The 16,483-nt window shown below is 33.8% G+C and overlaps 1 protein-coding gene across 2 annotated transcripts in view; it reads left to right on the top strand.

Moving 5' to 3' along the window:
• The window catches only part of SPAG9 (sperm associated antigen 9), a 130,457-nt gene that overhangs the window by 13,649 nt on the left and 100,325 nt on the right, over positions 1–16,483 (top strand). For both annotated transcript variants that reach the window (XM_074261789.1, XM_074261788.1), the window contains exon 2: positions 12,971–13,091. In XM_074261789.1, coding sequence (XP_074117890.1) covers positions 12,971–13,091 — 121 coding nt within the window. The remainder of the gene's footprint in view (positions 1–12,970; positions 13,092–16,483) is intronic.

Below are 16,483 nucleotides of genomic sequence, written 5' to 3'. Positions count from 1 at the left end.
ATCTAAAATAAAGGGGAGTTTTATTTTTTCAGTTACTATATAAAGATCATTTTCAATATTTAAAAAAATTTTTTAATAGCTTTTTATTTTCAAAATATATGCAAAGATAGCAATCAACACTCATCCTTTCCCCCATTCCTCTCTCCTAGATAGCAAGCAGTCCAATATAGGTTAAGCATGTCTGACTCTTCTAAACATCTCCACACTCATGGTACACAAGAAAAATTAGATTAAAAAGGAAAAAAAAATGAGGGGGGGGGGGAAGCAAGCTGACACCAACAAAGGATGAAATATACTATGTTGTGATCCACATTCAGTTTGTCCTCCCTCTGGGTGCAGGTGACTCTCTCCATCACAAGTCTATTGGAATTGGCCTGAATCACCTAAACATTTATTTTTATAAGAGTTTGTGTTCCAAATTGTTTTCTTCTCCTTTCCCTTTACTATCCCCCTCCCCAAGGTAGCAGGTAATCTGATAAAAGTTATATATGTATAGTACTTTTAAACATTTCTCTATTAGTCATCTTGTAAAAGGAAATCAGAACCAAAGGGAAAAACTATGAGGAAAAAAACAAAGAAACAAAAAGGTATACATCAATCTGCATCCAGTCTCCATAGTTCTCTCTTTGGATTTTGTTAAAGCTTCCATCAACAGTTATATGTATTTAGACATGTGAAAGAACCAAAAAAGACAGTTTCAAAAAAATCCTGAGAACAATCTCAGAATCAAACTATCACTTAAAAACATAGACTAAATGACAAAGCCTCCATAAAATCTCAATTACAACAGCATTAAAACTGATACCACGTGATTTGCCAGGCAGAGGTGCCATTCTTTTATTTATCCATTGGCAAAAGAAAGGGTAATCGCATTTAAACTATTGATTTGTATGTAAATCACTTTCTTTCTCAACTGTTTCTCCTTTACCAGTGAGCCATTTTGTTCACAAAGAATAAAAAACATAGGCGGGAAAAGAGATATATCAGTGAAGTTATACATGCAGTGGCTCACACTGGCCAGTATATATATTCTCTGCCTAAAAGACTTGGGGTCAAACTTGGTCATTTTAATTAAACAGCTTTCTGTTTCTGATTTGTTGTTATGTGTCCATTTCCTGGTTCTTAATTTACTCTGTTATGTATTAAACTGGAACAAAAGTTGTGTTGCTTTTTAGCTTTCTTTGCATAGTTGAAGTCAATGGAAATACATTTTCAAGTGTTTTCTTTTATAAAAGTATTTTTAAACATTGGACTTTCCCATACTTTACATGTATGTGCTTTCTTAATACTTTTAAAAATTTTACCACATGTATATTTTGTTTGCTATTTGTCATTTTACTTTAAATAAACCTTTGTGTCTTATACTTGGTATTAATGTAATCTTTATTTTCCTATATCTTTAATGAGTGTCTTGATGTAAGCCCATAACTTAGAGACATGAATTTTTTTTCTCAAGCAGAAGTTGACCTCTCATTGACATCATTTTAGCTGCTTTTTGGTTATTAGGTAAGAAGGCAGCTAGTGCTTCTGATGAGATAAATACCTAATGATGAGGTTTATACCTCAATAAAATTAGGATTAATTGAGGTCTAGTGGCAGGATTGGGGTACAAGGAGTCAAATGGAGCTCCCCTGCAACCCCTTTGGATTAGGCTCAAGGATACAAAATTAAATCAGGTCTGGCGTGGCGAGAATACCCTGTAAATTAATTTACAGGCCCGAAAACCTAGATTGATAAAAAGAGGTTTATTGCAGAGTTTGGAAGCAAGGTTAAAGTCTGGTTAGTAAAAGGTATTAGATAGAGGAAGAAATACACCGAAAGCGGCGGGACGGAGAGTTGGTTGCTGGCATGTTGCTGGCATCTTTCAACTCTCTGCCAAGGGATGATTTCACCTTGGCTCTTTTATTTGCTTCAAGAAGCCTAGGGCAGTGGGCAAATTCTTAGTGGGCTTTTCAGATAAGGAAGAAACTGTTTTGGGGAAACTTGAGCAGATAGTTGGGGGTTGAGAAAATCCAAGCCAGCTCAGATCCAATAGGGGCTGGGTACAAGCCCAAACTGGCTCAGATACTGATCTCTCCCCATGGAACACAAAAGGGTGGTTTTGACCAGATCTTGTAAATCAAAGGTCAGTCCCAAAGGAAGTTGTAGATCAGACAAGGGATCTTAAAGGGGCTATCGCCCCCATTACTTCAGTGTACCTCTGACATCAGAGGAGATGTTGAAGAAACAGTTTTGGATTGATAGTACTTAATAATGAAAGCTCTGTATTCTTTATTGGGGCTCTTATGTTTTTGAAGTCATAGGTAAGCAAAATTTAACTTTTCTAATGTTTTTGAAGAATAGGTCATTCTTTATACTTGTATTTTCCAGAAAATTATATACCAGAATTTTAATTTTAATTGGTTATATTTCATATATAACCTTACAAACCTCTGCCTTATATACTAGATGGAATATATCTGCAGTGGGAGAACAGGTTTGATAGGGAAGAATTACCTGGACACTAGACTGCTTCCTAAAAGGAAAAGAGTTTGTCATATAAAGGACAGGCCAAGCAGGTTGGTCTAAGGGGGGGGGGTACTTCAGAATGAATATTTTATAGGGAAAAAGTGGGGCTAAGCGGTGAGATGTTTAATTTTTAACCATTGCCAAATTTTGAAAAAAACAAGGAATACAAACATATAACAATAATGAGGTGCAAATGATGAGGTTAGTGGTAGTTGTGATGAGGCGCAAGAAGTGATGCGAAATGTCCTCTGGTCTGAGGCACAGGTCTATGTGAAACAAACCCAAAATCTGTGTGGCAAAAAGGGATTTATTGACACTGAGAATATATTCACCAGTGAGTGTGGTCTGTTAAGGGATCTGTAAAAGATATCTGAGTATGTAGTCCTAGATATATTGGGGCTTGCTTTGATCTTTGGCCTGGAGAAGGGGTTTGAGGGGTGTGTAGATAACTCCTGAGAGACTGATTTTCATTTCAGTTTAAAATTGACTTAGATTACTTGACTGGGAGTTTGAGCCACTGAGAGTTGTTTGTGAGAGTTCAATGGAAGGTGATTGACCAAGATCTCCAATTGAATGAAACTACTTAACTGGGAGTTTGTAGGCCTTTTCCCTAGGCTCTGGTTGCTCTCTGAAGGGGATATGGCCCCCCAAAAGATCTCAGTTTATGTCAGCAGGACCCAAGCTTCTTGGCATCCTGTCTACTTGCTCCTTGCCACCTGGGTTTATGGTTAACCATGTTCTATTTCTCACAATCAATGCCTCCTGTACCTGTCTTGGTGGGCAGCAACTTATTTTTCTTACCCTTGTCCATAAATACCCTTGTCCTCTGTTTATGGGCTGGGCTGGAGCCCAGTCCACATTTATGAATGTAGTTTTCTCCTGGTCATCATTGGTAAATCATGGCTTGTGTCTATAGTGCATTTCATGTAATTTGTAGGATTTTAGATCTGAATGGGGCTTTAGAGTTTATGTAGTTCAAACTTCAATCTTTCATTTTTTATAGTCAGGATTTTTTTTAATACACTTCTTTGCCCTCCCAGAGCACTATATCATAAAATAGATTGTATTTATTTGTTTACATTTGAATCAATTCTTTATATATTATAGCACTGAGATCTTTATCAGAAAAACTTTTTACAAAGATTTTCCCTGTGTGGGACATAAAAAGACCCCTACCCAAAAATGACTACTCAGAGGTCACTCATGAAAAGCAGAATTATTTATTAGAATCTCGAGAAGTGAACTATCCTGTTCTGTGAGCCAAAGCCCACAGCAGGAGGGCCACTCCCTTGAGAAGTGGTCATAGTTTTTATATATTTCAGACAACCCCCCAAAACCCTCCTTTTATATGTTGTGATTGGTTATTCTCCTATTTGGTAAGTGGAATGCAGTAGATAAGGTGATGCATAGCTTCTCCAGCCACTATACTTTTTTAATCCCTTCTTTGGACAATGGAATGTAGTGCAGGCCTTATCTAAAATCGTGTGACCCTGAAGCCAAAACTGAGGCCTTAAGGCTTCAACTAATTTAACAGTTACTGATCAATATGTTCTTCATCTTTTTTACACATCCCTACTTATCCATTCTAATTTAAGTTAGTACTGGTTTTGTTAGTACAAAAAACTTAAATTCTATGTACTAAAAGTCCCTTATTCCTTAATTGATCTTGAACTCTTCCCCTAGCCATGGATCATATGCTTAAAAAGGAAGATAAGAAAAGACAACAAAAACTGTTAAAATATATTGGATATGCAATATATATATGGATAGTGCAGTGTTGTACACTTGTGGAACTCCCAATTCTACAAAGGAATGCATTGGAGATATTTTCTCCTGTCTTCGTGGCCAGGATTGTTTGTGATTTATAACATTGGCTTTTGATTTTTGTGGTGGTTCCCTGCATTGTTACATTGTATCTGTTTTTTGTTTTTTATTGTTGTTGTCCTGCTCATTTGATTTGGCATAAGATGATATAAATATCTCCATGCTTTTCTATATTCATAATATATATTTGTATATTTAACAGATATAAAAATTTGGGGCTCAGGGAAGTTAAATGATTTGTCTCCCATGACTGCTCTTTTGTTATAATTCATGTTTCTTCTTTGTTCTCTTGTGGGTCGTCTTTTCTGTCATTTCTTTTTAAAACCATTTTTATTAATGTCTTTTTTTTTTTTTCCCCCTGAGGCTGGGGTTAAGTGACTTGCCGGGGAAGTGTTAAGTGTCTGAGACCAGATTTGAACTGGGGTCCTCCTGAATTCAGGGCTGGTGCTCTATCCACTGTGCCACCTAGCTGCTCCTTATTAATGTCTTTAAATCATCACAGTTACCTCCAGGACCTCCTCTTCCCTTTTCATCTCAGCCATCCCATATAACCAACCAGTAGTATTTTTTAAGACAAAGAAAAATCTGTATGACTGATCAGTACATTGAGAAAGTCTAAAAATGCTTACAATGTTCAATGTTTGTGGACTTTTCATCTCTGCAAGGAGGTAATATGTGAAGGGTCTTCACATCATGTCTTTAGAGCTATTATCTTGTCATGGATCTACTACTTATGTAATTCTGTTGTTTCCTACAACTTTTCTTGTCATCTGTTGTCCCTTTTATATTTTTTGGCTTTTGGGGGACTAGGGGTAGAAATCTCTACTTTTTTTTTTCTTTTCTTAATGCTCTTCCCATGCTTACCTTTAGTACTGATGGAATTTGGTTTTGGCACCTGTTAATAATAAGTCCCATTCTTTAAAAAAAAAAAGTACACTTTATTGATGCCTTTTCAGTTTTTTAAACATCCTGTATCTCCTTACCAAATTGAACTTCCAGATGCCAGAAAAATAATTAACTAAAAAAAAATAACGACTGCATTTGAAATGTATACCATATTCTGTTCTAATATGGGAAAAGGCAGGAAAGAAAAAAAGCGTTTATTAAGCACCTCCTTACATTCTACTATGCTATTAAGCACCTACTATTATTACTATGCCAAGCATTTTCACAAATATTCTCATGATCTTTGCAACACCTTGTGGAGTAAGTCCAACTCAATATTTATTAAGAACTTACTATGTGCCAAGTTCTGGGAATACAGAAAGGTTAAAGACAGTTCCTGACCTCAAGGAGCTTATAGTTTTAACAGGGAGAGATAATAAATGGATATATATAAAGCAAACTATATGTAAGATAAATACGAAATAATAAAGAAGGTACTGAAATTGAGAGATTAGGAAAAACTTCAAGGATGAAAATTGAGAAAAAATAGATTTAGTAATTTAGAGATGATTACTAACTTTGGAGAGAACAATTTAAATTGAATGATGAAGTTGGAAGCTAGTAGAGAGTTGTGGAGACATCTGTTGTAGGGATGGAACAAACCATTTTTATAGCACCTACCATGTGCTGGTCACTGTGCTAAAGCACTTAGAAATATCATTCTATTTGATCCTCACAACAATCCTAAAGAGCAGGTGCTATTATTCCATTTTAAATTGAGGAAATAAAGTATCTGAACTCAAATTTGAATTCAGTTCTTCCTCATTCTAGGCCCAGTGCTCTTTCTACTGCACTACTTGGTTTTAATCTACTTGGATAGCTAGGTGGCAGGAATTCTAAGCCTTTCCTAACCTAGACTTCTCTTATAGTCTTCTTACACATTACTTTTTGAAATGTTCTCTTTGTTCTAGCAATACAGCCTTCCTGGCCATAAAGCAAGACTCTCCATCTTTGAGCTCTGGCCATTTCCCTTACTGTCGCCTATGTTTGGAACTCTTTCTCTCATCAACTTTCACAACTGACCTTCCTGGTTTCATTTAAGTCCTAACTAAAAAATACCTTCTATAGGAAGCCTTGCCTCTTTTCTTAATTCCAATGCCTTCAATCCATTAATTTCCCCCTATTTATTCTATAGATAGCTTAGTTGTAATATACTTATGTGCATATTGCTTCTCCCCTTACATTGTTACTTCTGGGAGAGCCGGGATTATCTTTTGCTGCTTCTTTTGGCACATTGCCTAGCACATAGTAGGCATTTAATGTTTAATAGTTGGTTGATTTCCTCTCCTGAGATTACTTAGACTGTGACTCTGGGCAGGTCGTTTAATCTCTCTAAGCTGAAGTCTCCATATTTGTGTAAAGTAGGAATAGAATAGCATTTATCTCATAGTGTTGTTGCTGTTGTGAGGATCAGTGAAATAGTATATGTAGTGTGCTTCATAAACTTTGAAATGCAATATAAATATTAGCTACTAAAATCACATATCTAGACTGCCCACTTCTCCCAGTGGACTGACAAAAATAGTTTGTCAGAAAAAGATGATTTGAAATAAAGCAATTAACTTTTAGAAATATTTAATGTATGCTTTAGCTTCCAAGATTTTTTTTCCATTTCAGAATTGTGTTCTTTACTTTTTAAATTTTTAAACAGTTCTGTAATTTGCACAGCAGTTGATCAAAAAGCATGAAGTCCAGACTGCCAGGCATGGTTCTGGGGATAATAAAGACAGAGGGGATACTAATTCTGCCAATTAATCTAGGAATGGCTAAACAAATTTTGCTTTGAGTATAAAGAATATTACTATTCCATAAGAAATAATGAATGTAACAATGACTTTAATAATGTAAATGGAGAGAACAATACAAGAAAGAAATGGGATAATTTGTAATTAAGACATTTTCCTCTAGTGATGAAAACATGTACCTTTTTTCTTTATAGAGTTGGGACATTGCATATACTGTCAAACCTGACTGATGTTTTTACTTAATTCGTTAATTCTCTTAATTAATAAAAATAAGAGAAGCACATAAAAATGATTTTCTTTTGATGAATTGTGTTAGCTATAATTTGTATATAGCAGCATAAAAATTTATAATGGCCCAGATTACCGGAAGTGACCTTTGCTCCCTGTTGTTTTGCACTAGTCCTTCTAAGATTATGTTTTCAAGTGAGAAAAAACTTACTCTTTCCTGGTAAATATTCATGGCCAGCACACTCTTGACTAGAATTGCACTTTGCTTTTGACTTTTAGAAAACTTAGAGGGGATTGGTTTGGGCAGACTGGTTTATATGAACTCTCAGGCTTTGAGTTTTCATGGTTACCTTGGTTAGATTCATTTTTTATCCTTTTAAGAAAAAAATCTCTTTCCGGTTTTCATATTGAATGTTATTAATAGGATGAAGTTTTCTTAGAGACTAAATCACATGATCCCTATTCCCAGAGTGGGGAAGAGCATGTCTTGAACCCTGGGGTTATGGTCTCTAAAGGTCAGACTTTAAGAAAGTGACCTGTGCAGTAGACCTGTGGAAAGCAGACCACATTGGTGCCCATTGGTCAAGGATGGTTACGTCCTTTTAGTGTATTCAATGAAAAGGCTTGGATTCTTTTAATGAGGGAAAGGAAAGGGGGAACCCCATTTCTCGGCTCATAGATAATCCCATAAGGTGCAGTGTCTGCTGTAAAATGAATTTACAGGCCCCAAAACCTAGATTGATAAATAAAAGGTTTATTGAAGTAATTTGGAAGTAAAGTTCAGTTAGACACCAGGGCCAGAGGTGGCCGCTGGGCGGGCAAGAACCCTTACATGGCTGGAAGGATACCATGTGTTGTCTGGGAGGGCTCCTGCCAAGAGGGCTTTCTGGCTCGTTTCTTTTATACCTAGAAGATGATGGGCGCTACCCCTAAGTTCTCGGCTGGATTTTCAGTTAGCTCAGATCAGGTGAGGGCTGGGGGAAGCTGAGCTGATAATCGGTGGGCCCCGCTATTCAAAGGGTGCCTTTGACCAGGATTTGTGAATCAAGGTCTGCCATGGATTGGGCAATTAGAAAGGAATCTTAAAGGGACGGTAACCCCCATCACTTTTACTTTTTAAATCCCTGACAAGGTAGTCATGAGCACATGTTGAGAGTTGGGATGGCTCCCAGGTGTGTTTCTGGACCAGTCTCCATGCAGGGATTAAAAAAATGCTTTCTCTTTGTACCTGAATACTAGCTAATTTTGGAAAGGTGGCCTAACACCTGTTCCACACAATATTTCATATTTCAATTACAGGATTCTAGAGTGTTAAACTTTGTGATGAGTAATATTCTAGTATAAAACAGGATAATTTTTTTATTTGTAAAACATTTAAGTAGAAAGCATTAATTTTATTTGGTCTTTTAGGAAATGAGCTATTTTGTTTCAGAAGGAAATTTGCCATATACAAAAAATATTTAGGAAATAGGCAAAACTCTTAAAAATATGATAGATTTTACTGGTTAGGAGGTTCTAGAATAGGTTAAAATATTTTATTGAATATATCATACACTAAAGTATGCTAAAATATCCAAAACAAATATTCTCCCATCCTCTCTAGCATTAGCTGAATAATTCTATTTTAGCTATACACAACAGTATTTAAGTCCAGACAACCACAAGTTTGTTCACCTGCTTTTTGAATGTTGGATCTTGATGCTAGTTAAGCTTTTGCCTCAAGATGATCACATGAACACTCTTTAGGAGATCTCATGATAGCTCTCCATCAGCCTTTTGAAAGCACTGTTGTTTAGTTTATGGTATGAACAAAAGCCAAGTACATTACAAATTTGTTAGAATATCTCAATGAGTTATTCAGTATAAATGAAATCCATTTTTTTAAATGTATCTTTATGTGGGGGATGAAAAATTATTATGTTAGGCAATATTTAGTGCTGTCACATGCTTAATTTTGAATTTAGAATAGTAGTTTGTATTTCTTTTGAAACTATGACTTTGTTCTTTGAGATCTTTTAAAAAAAACTTAATTTTTCATCATGTTCTGAATGTTTTTGCAAGAAACTGTCTTGGATGTTTTTCCTTAATTGTAGGAGTTGTGTATTGAAAAGAAAAAGGTGGGGGAGTATAGGAAAGGAGAAAGACACACAGAGATAAACAAGAGACACAGACAGAGATTCAGAGAGAGGCAGGAAGGCAGAGAGTGTGAGTGTGTGTATTTGTATCCCCTCTAGTACAGTAGGACCTAACAGCCCCTAGAAGCCATTTGGACTTACCAGGTATTTTGCGTGTTTCTTTCTTTTTAAAAGTATGACATCAACTTATATTTGTTCCATGATCTTTTTACCATATTTAATTACTTTCTTTGGAATAATGCTTTTGAAGTAATGTTAGTGTTGCTATTGTTAGAAATAATACCCTTGACACTGAAAAGCAGATATCAAGGAAAATTTAATAAAAAAGAATCTTAAGGAATTATAATGTTTCTGGCTTCATGTAGACGGAGCACTGAGTACAATACAGAAGTGGAAAAACCTTTGTACTTGCTCCTGTGAGGCAGATCTATTGGAATTGCCTTGAATCATTCTATTGAATAGCAGATATCTTCACAACAATATTAATGATAATTCACATATTTATAACACTTTACAAAGCACTTTTTTCAAAATATTACTCTGGTATGTAGTACAAATACTATTTCCCTACTTTTACAGATTGAGGCTCAGAAAGATTGAATAATTTAGCTATAGTCACATAGCCAGTAAGTAGTAGACCTGGGTATTAATCACTGGTCTCCAATTTCTGTTACTTTCCCTAAGATTTGGAATGTAGTAAATATAAAGGAACCTTAAAATACAACTTTTGATTATTAAATAATAAAAGTTTATTTTTATGTAATTAAGCTTGTATTTCATATTATTAAATTAATATTTAAATAAACTAAGAAGTTTTGCTTAACTATTTGGGGAATTGAGATGGGGTAGAGTAGCTTGAAATCTTGTTTGGAAAGAATCTGTGGCAAAATAAAATGTTACCATTTTTAAAAAAATAAAACTGGGAAATGAAAACAATGATATGACATAAGATGAATGAAAAGGGTGAATGAAAACATACATAGTTAAGGAACAGGGAAAGCAAGAAGAGATTAAGAGGGAAGGAGCAACTGAGTGGGAACTAAGCATAATACCAAACACTCCCTCCTTTAGCTAGGTAGTGGCACCATAACCAAAAGTTCAACAAAATATATAAACAATAGAATGTATAAACCAAGAAGCCAATAAAGTTCTAAAATGAGACAAATCTTTCAGTGACTGCTGCTGCTGCTAGTAATCTGGATCTGGCAATTCATTTAGCCTACTGGGGGGTCTAAGCTTTTGTGAATGTGGTTGGAAACGGAGAAATTAGAAGGGAAAGAATCAGTATCTTATCACAAAATATTTAGTGCTTATTAATAAATATGATATCTTTACATCAGAAAAGGATGGGGAGAGAGAAGGATTAAGGTGAGAAGAAGGTAATTTCTTTCCCTTCTAAGTTTTCTCTACTCTTAAACAGTGATTTATAATTTGATTTAATTTGCTAGTTTTCAAATATTTTTCTTCCAAGATGTTAGTTTGTCATCTGACTGAATTTAACTGAATTTAATAGAATTTTAACAGCTTTCTCTATTGTCATTCCTTTTTCCTTTTCTTAGCTATTTCATAATCAGTGTTTATTTGCTTTTACAATACCCCCTGTAGATGTCTCCTTATCTTTCTGCAGTTTGTCATATATCCTATCTGTTGGGCTCCAGTTCCTGACTCCATGGGGTAATATCTACCTATCACTTTAATTCCTTTGGGATTCTGCATCGTGCCGCAAAATCTGGACCCTGTGAATAACAGTCTAGGTTATTCTGTTGAACAACAAACAGTATTGACATATGACCAATGTAGGAATTTTCATTCTCTTCATAGTGGCATAAACATTTTTCCAATCTGGTTATTTTAGTAAAATAGCCTTTTAAAGACTGATAGGAAATCCCTGGTATTAAAGTTATATTTTAAAAGATTTATTAGCTATTGTACAACTTTTTCTTTATTACTGATAATATTGTCTAAAGTATTAGATAGTATTTCTATATCAAGATGTTTACATAATTAATAGAATATAGTGCTTTCTAATGAGAAAACACCATTGCAAAATGAGAGAACAACATATTTATTTTCTTTATTTAAATTGCCATGGTGAAAAAGTTTTAGGAAAAAATTTTTAAGGAGATATTAAATTATTTCATCTCTTTGAGCATGTAGTACTGATGTCTTTGAAGTTGATGTTTACCCTTGCTTTATGGAAAGGCCCGTGAAAATGGCTTTATTCTAGAATATTTTCATTATAACACATTTTCTTTGAAAAGAAATATAAAAATGGGAGCTTGCTATTTGAGGAAAAAGTAAATTATTCAGACTATCAAAATCCTGTTATTTATGGTTTTTTACTAATTTCTTTCTTTTGACTGTATTCATTTAAGCTGATTCAAATAACGATTTCCAGGAGTCATATCAAAATCAAATCATATCATAATCAAAACTGTCATCTTAAGGACTGTCAGAATGATTTGTCAAATTGCCTATTTTATACTTAAACAGTTTGCATGATTTGACTTATGCAGTTTATGTTGTGTCATTTTTAGCCAGAAAACTAAATAAATATTATATTATTGTCTTGTGAAATTTAGAAGTTGAGAATAAGTTAATAGAATATTATAGGCATATGTTTTAGCCTTCAAGCAATTTTGTTAAATTCTCCTCTAGTATCTTTAAAGTACTTTCTTCATATTTGGATATTAAGTATCTTTGCGCTTTAAAAAGTAAATTACTAAAGTCTTTTGAGAACAAGCTGTTTTATACCAATAAATTGGTATGTGGGCCATCAAGTATCATTCTATATTTTGACAATACAAGTTATAAATTTCCACTTTTAAAGAGATTTAACTAGAGTTGAATTCCACAGCATTATCCCATAATTAATATGAACTTTAATTCCACAGTTCAGAATTTCCTATTATATTTTAGGTATAAAACTTGCCAATCATCATTTGTTGATTGCTCATTGAATTTTGTTAAATAAATAAACAACTCTTTGCTCAGCAATGTGTTGTCTTAAAGGTGAGATCAATTCAAAATTCCTAGTCTGTTTTGAATTTGACTAAATTATAAGTATCCTTGGTTTATGGTAATAGCTATATTTGGAGCATTATATATATTGTTATATATTTGTTTCCTTGATTTCATTTTTTTCATCAAAAAAAAAAAAAGCTGTAGTGACAGCTAGAATACATAGTGGACAGAGCACCAGCTCTGGAATCAGGGGGAAACGAGTTCAAATTCTGCCTTAGATATTCAACACTAGCTATGGTGAATAGCTATGAATTGCTATTGGCAATTCACTTACCCCAATTGCCTCTTAATAAAAAAAGCAGTGGAAGTTTGGTGATATTAGCAAAACATTCTACTTCATTTGTTTTACATTTTAAAATTAGGTAATGAGTGTACCTTAAATGAAATTTATTTTTCATGAACTTTGAAAGAAATAAATCAAACTAAATTCATAGCAATCAAATTTATCTCCTTGGAATTCAATCTCATCCTTGGTCCCTGATACCAAGGGACTCAGGAGTTGAAAAATCTAAATAACATTCAGTTCCTTTAGTGAAAATAATATATGTTCTTCTTTATTAGAAATTTATTGAATTTGAAGATTCCCAAGAACAGGAAAAAAAGGACTTACAAACTCGAGTGGAATCCTTAGAATCCCAAACAAGACAACTTGAACTCAAAGCAAAAAACTATGCTGACCAGAGTAAGTAAAAATATCACTCCTCATAAGTATACTGTCAAAAGGTGGATTCAGATAACAGTGTGACTCATCCTGGTATTTAACTTTTTAAGTATATATTTTGATTGGACAATTCTAACTAAGGTCTGTGAGAGTAGTAAATCAAATGCAGCTTCTGCTTCATATTTTAATTTTGGGCTCATGGCTACAGATGAGACAAGATTGAAGAGACTGGTGCTTTTCAGCAATTTTTTCATTAATTGTTTTTGTTGTTGTGTTTGTTGATTGTAAAGTCATATTATGCTATTCTTTTGAAATTTTAAGATTTCATGAATAAGAGAAAAATTATGTGGATCATGTCTTCCAAGATAGGTTAAGTTTTGATTTTGAAACTGTCCTGAATTGTTTTTATTTCTTTTTATTGCCAAAATTTTGAAGGATATATAGCAGTAGGAAATAGAAGAGGTGACATGAATTTTATTTCAGATAACACAGTGGTAAATGTAGCAGGTAAGTAATTTTTCCCTCTTTGGAGTAGTAGGAGTGAAATAATGAATCTTCATATATTACTTTTACATCATGTGAAAAGGTGTTTCTTTGATAAAAAGAAGGAACTTAAAAATTTGAAAGCATGTTTCAGGCCTGAAACAGGTGGTCAAGAGTTAGACAGAACCCCAGAATCCTGAATCATAACATTTTTTTCCTTTTCTTTCTGTGATTTTCTTCTTCTTGATTGCCTGTTTGTTTCCCTTTTCCCTCTTTCTGACCCTTATATAGTCTTATATGATTAATATGTTATAGTTATAGTGAGAAATACACATATTTCAAAGTACTTGTTATAGCTATTGCATAATATGTTTCCTTGTTGTTATTTTAAATTTGCTTTGGTTTAATTATTTTCCTTTGATGAAGAAAAACATTCCCCACAACCTCACTTCTCCCCTTCTGCAATTTCTGTAAGACTTTCAATATATATGATGAAATTGTCATTTGATACAATCTACATGTTGCTTTCATTGAAGCAACCCTGTGAGAAATAGGAGAGTTTGGGAGATATCACCATTTTACAATTTTTGGAAATTGAGGCTCAGAAGTTTTTGCTTTTCCTGCTGGTAACATAACTTAAAAAGTTTTCTGACTTAAGTTTAGTATTCTCCTATATTTAGATGGCTTTTCATCTCTGCCTTAGAATAACATAATACCAGTTTGATATGTGTTGGATTCTTCAGATGATCCTGTTGGTGGATGGCATCCTGTAACTACTTCAGAGCTTCTAGGAAGAGATCTTATAACTTAAGAATTTCGTTTGGTAATCCACATAGAAAGAACCAAAGGAATGAATCAGAGAGGATGTTGCATACAGTTAATGGCATACAATTAGATGGATAACTTGTAGACTTCATCTAGATCTGTATGTTGGACAGATAATGCAAATGAATAGACAAAGTATTGGGTCCAGAATTGAATGAGAGAAGTAGCAAACTGTATTGCCACTGGGACGTTGGAAAACTTCTTTGATGATCCCAAGCTTTTCTGAGAAATAAAGACTCATCATTAAAACAATTTTCTGTGCTCTTAAATTTTTTTGTTTTTTAAAAGGAGTTAGTATTCCTGACCTGCAGATTTTTTTTCTCATAATTGGAACCTATTATCTTATTATACATTGGTGGTCCAAAATGTACTAGCAAAGACTTTTGTTTATGGGTTGTTTCCTAAGTGTTACTTGATCTCTGCAGTATTTTGCTTGGTAATTAATAGAATGTGACCTTATGTCCTTTTAGGATTGTTGTTTTTATCTCCTCCAGCTATCTTTCACACATCTACCAAAATAATTTTTCTACAACATAGATCTGACTATGTCTTTCCCTTGCTTAGGAATGTTTCCTGTTAACTCCTTTGATAAATAAGTCTTCAGCTTGATTTTAAACCTCTATGTAGTCTTATTCCAGCCATCCTACCCTCCAACATGGGATAATTATTAATTTCTTTTTCTGCAAAAGATATGCTATAAGCTTATAAAATATACTGACATATACTTAAAGCATCATGTAATAACACATTATTCCAATTTTACTGTTCTGGGAGATTTATACTTAAAATATTATAATATCAAACACTTTGGGCTGTTTAGTGGGTATTTTATCTTCACCTCAGCTCCACATTACTAAGCAAATCATTGTTTATATATTTCATAAGACTAAGCTACAGCCTGGGTTCATCCTTTATAAGGTTGTCATTTTCTTTCAAAAAAATATATCAGAGAACTTCCTGCATAATATCTAGCACCTGTGCTTACTGCTCTCCTGAACTTTCAAACTTATAATGTTTCTGCCAAAGCTGAAATCTCTGAGTTATCTCTAAGGGAAAATACAAAGTAAAAGAGGCAGTCAAAAAGTTGAGATCCAGTTTTAGACAGGGATGTTTGTATACATTTTCTATTGATTCTAGAGATGGGGAGAACAGGATTTTTAATGCCCTGTACCCAAAAGGGAACTTGAGAATCTAGGTATGTTTGACATATAATAGTTATTTTACATTGCTTTTCTTCCAGCCTTCTGTTATAATCAATTTGGGTTACCTGTTTACCCCCAATTGTAGTATTCCATATACTTCTGTGCCCTTTGAATGGGATGTTGTTCATGGCTGGAGTGTACTTAATCCTCACTTTAACCTTTTAATATAGCTTCCTATATTGTACTGTTCAAGTGCCTCCATCTACATGAATCTTTTCCTAATGTCTCTTCAAATTGTAATTATTAATCTGTATGTGTGAAATATACTTTCAATAGAATATAAGCTTCTTGAAGGCACATAATGTTTTCATTTTATCTGTGTATCCTCAGCACCTAATGCTTATTAGATCAATATAACCATTCAATTTTTATATTTGTACACATATTTGTTAGTCATTAATCTTAGTCATAAAAGACTTTGAAATTGTCAGTGATATAACTTATGATGGCACATTTTCTTTTGAAAAGTCCTCTTAAGCTAGCCACAAGGTAACTTCAAATTCTTCCCTAAAAGCTGTTTCTCCATCCAGAAAGGAGAAATCTCGGCTACTAGTTACTTGAAAATGAGATTTTAATTAGATGCTATTGTCATATTTTACCTTGATAAGTGAATAACAACACAATTTGATGCAGATATTGATAGGATATTGTCTTTTTAATTAAATTTTATGTTTGTGATTGCCCTCTTAAGTTTCTATTTTAGCTGAGGTAGAGGGAAGAAGAGTAGGTGAGTTTTTGATCTTTACTAGCATCATAGGAAACCACCTTAAATTATTGCCTTATATTTCTTGAAATTTTGAATTAACTAACTTTCATTATGTCTTGGAAAAGTCTCTGGAGCATGTTTGAGATAGAATGAGGAAGCTGGCTGAAAACTCAATTCATTATGTAAAGAATTTGAAA

The sequence above is a fragment of the Sminthopsis crassicaudata genome, chromosome 4, assembly GCF_048593235.1.
Source record: "Sminthopsis crassicaudata isolate SCR6 chromosome 4, ASM4859323v1, whole genome shotgun sequence".
NCBI lineage: Eukaryota > Metazoa > Chordata > Mammalia > Dasyuromorphia > Dasyuridae > Sminthopsis > Sminthopsis crassicaudata.
The sequence above is the reverse complement of the archived record's forward strand: the minus strand, read 5'-3'. Positions and strand labels throughout refer to the sequence as shown.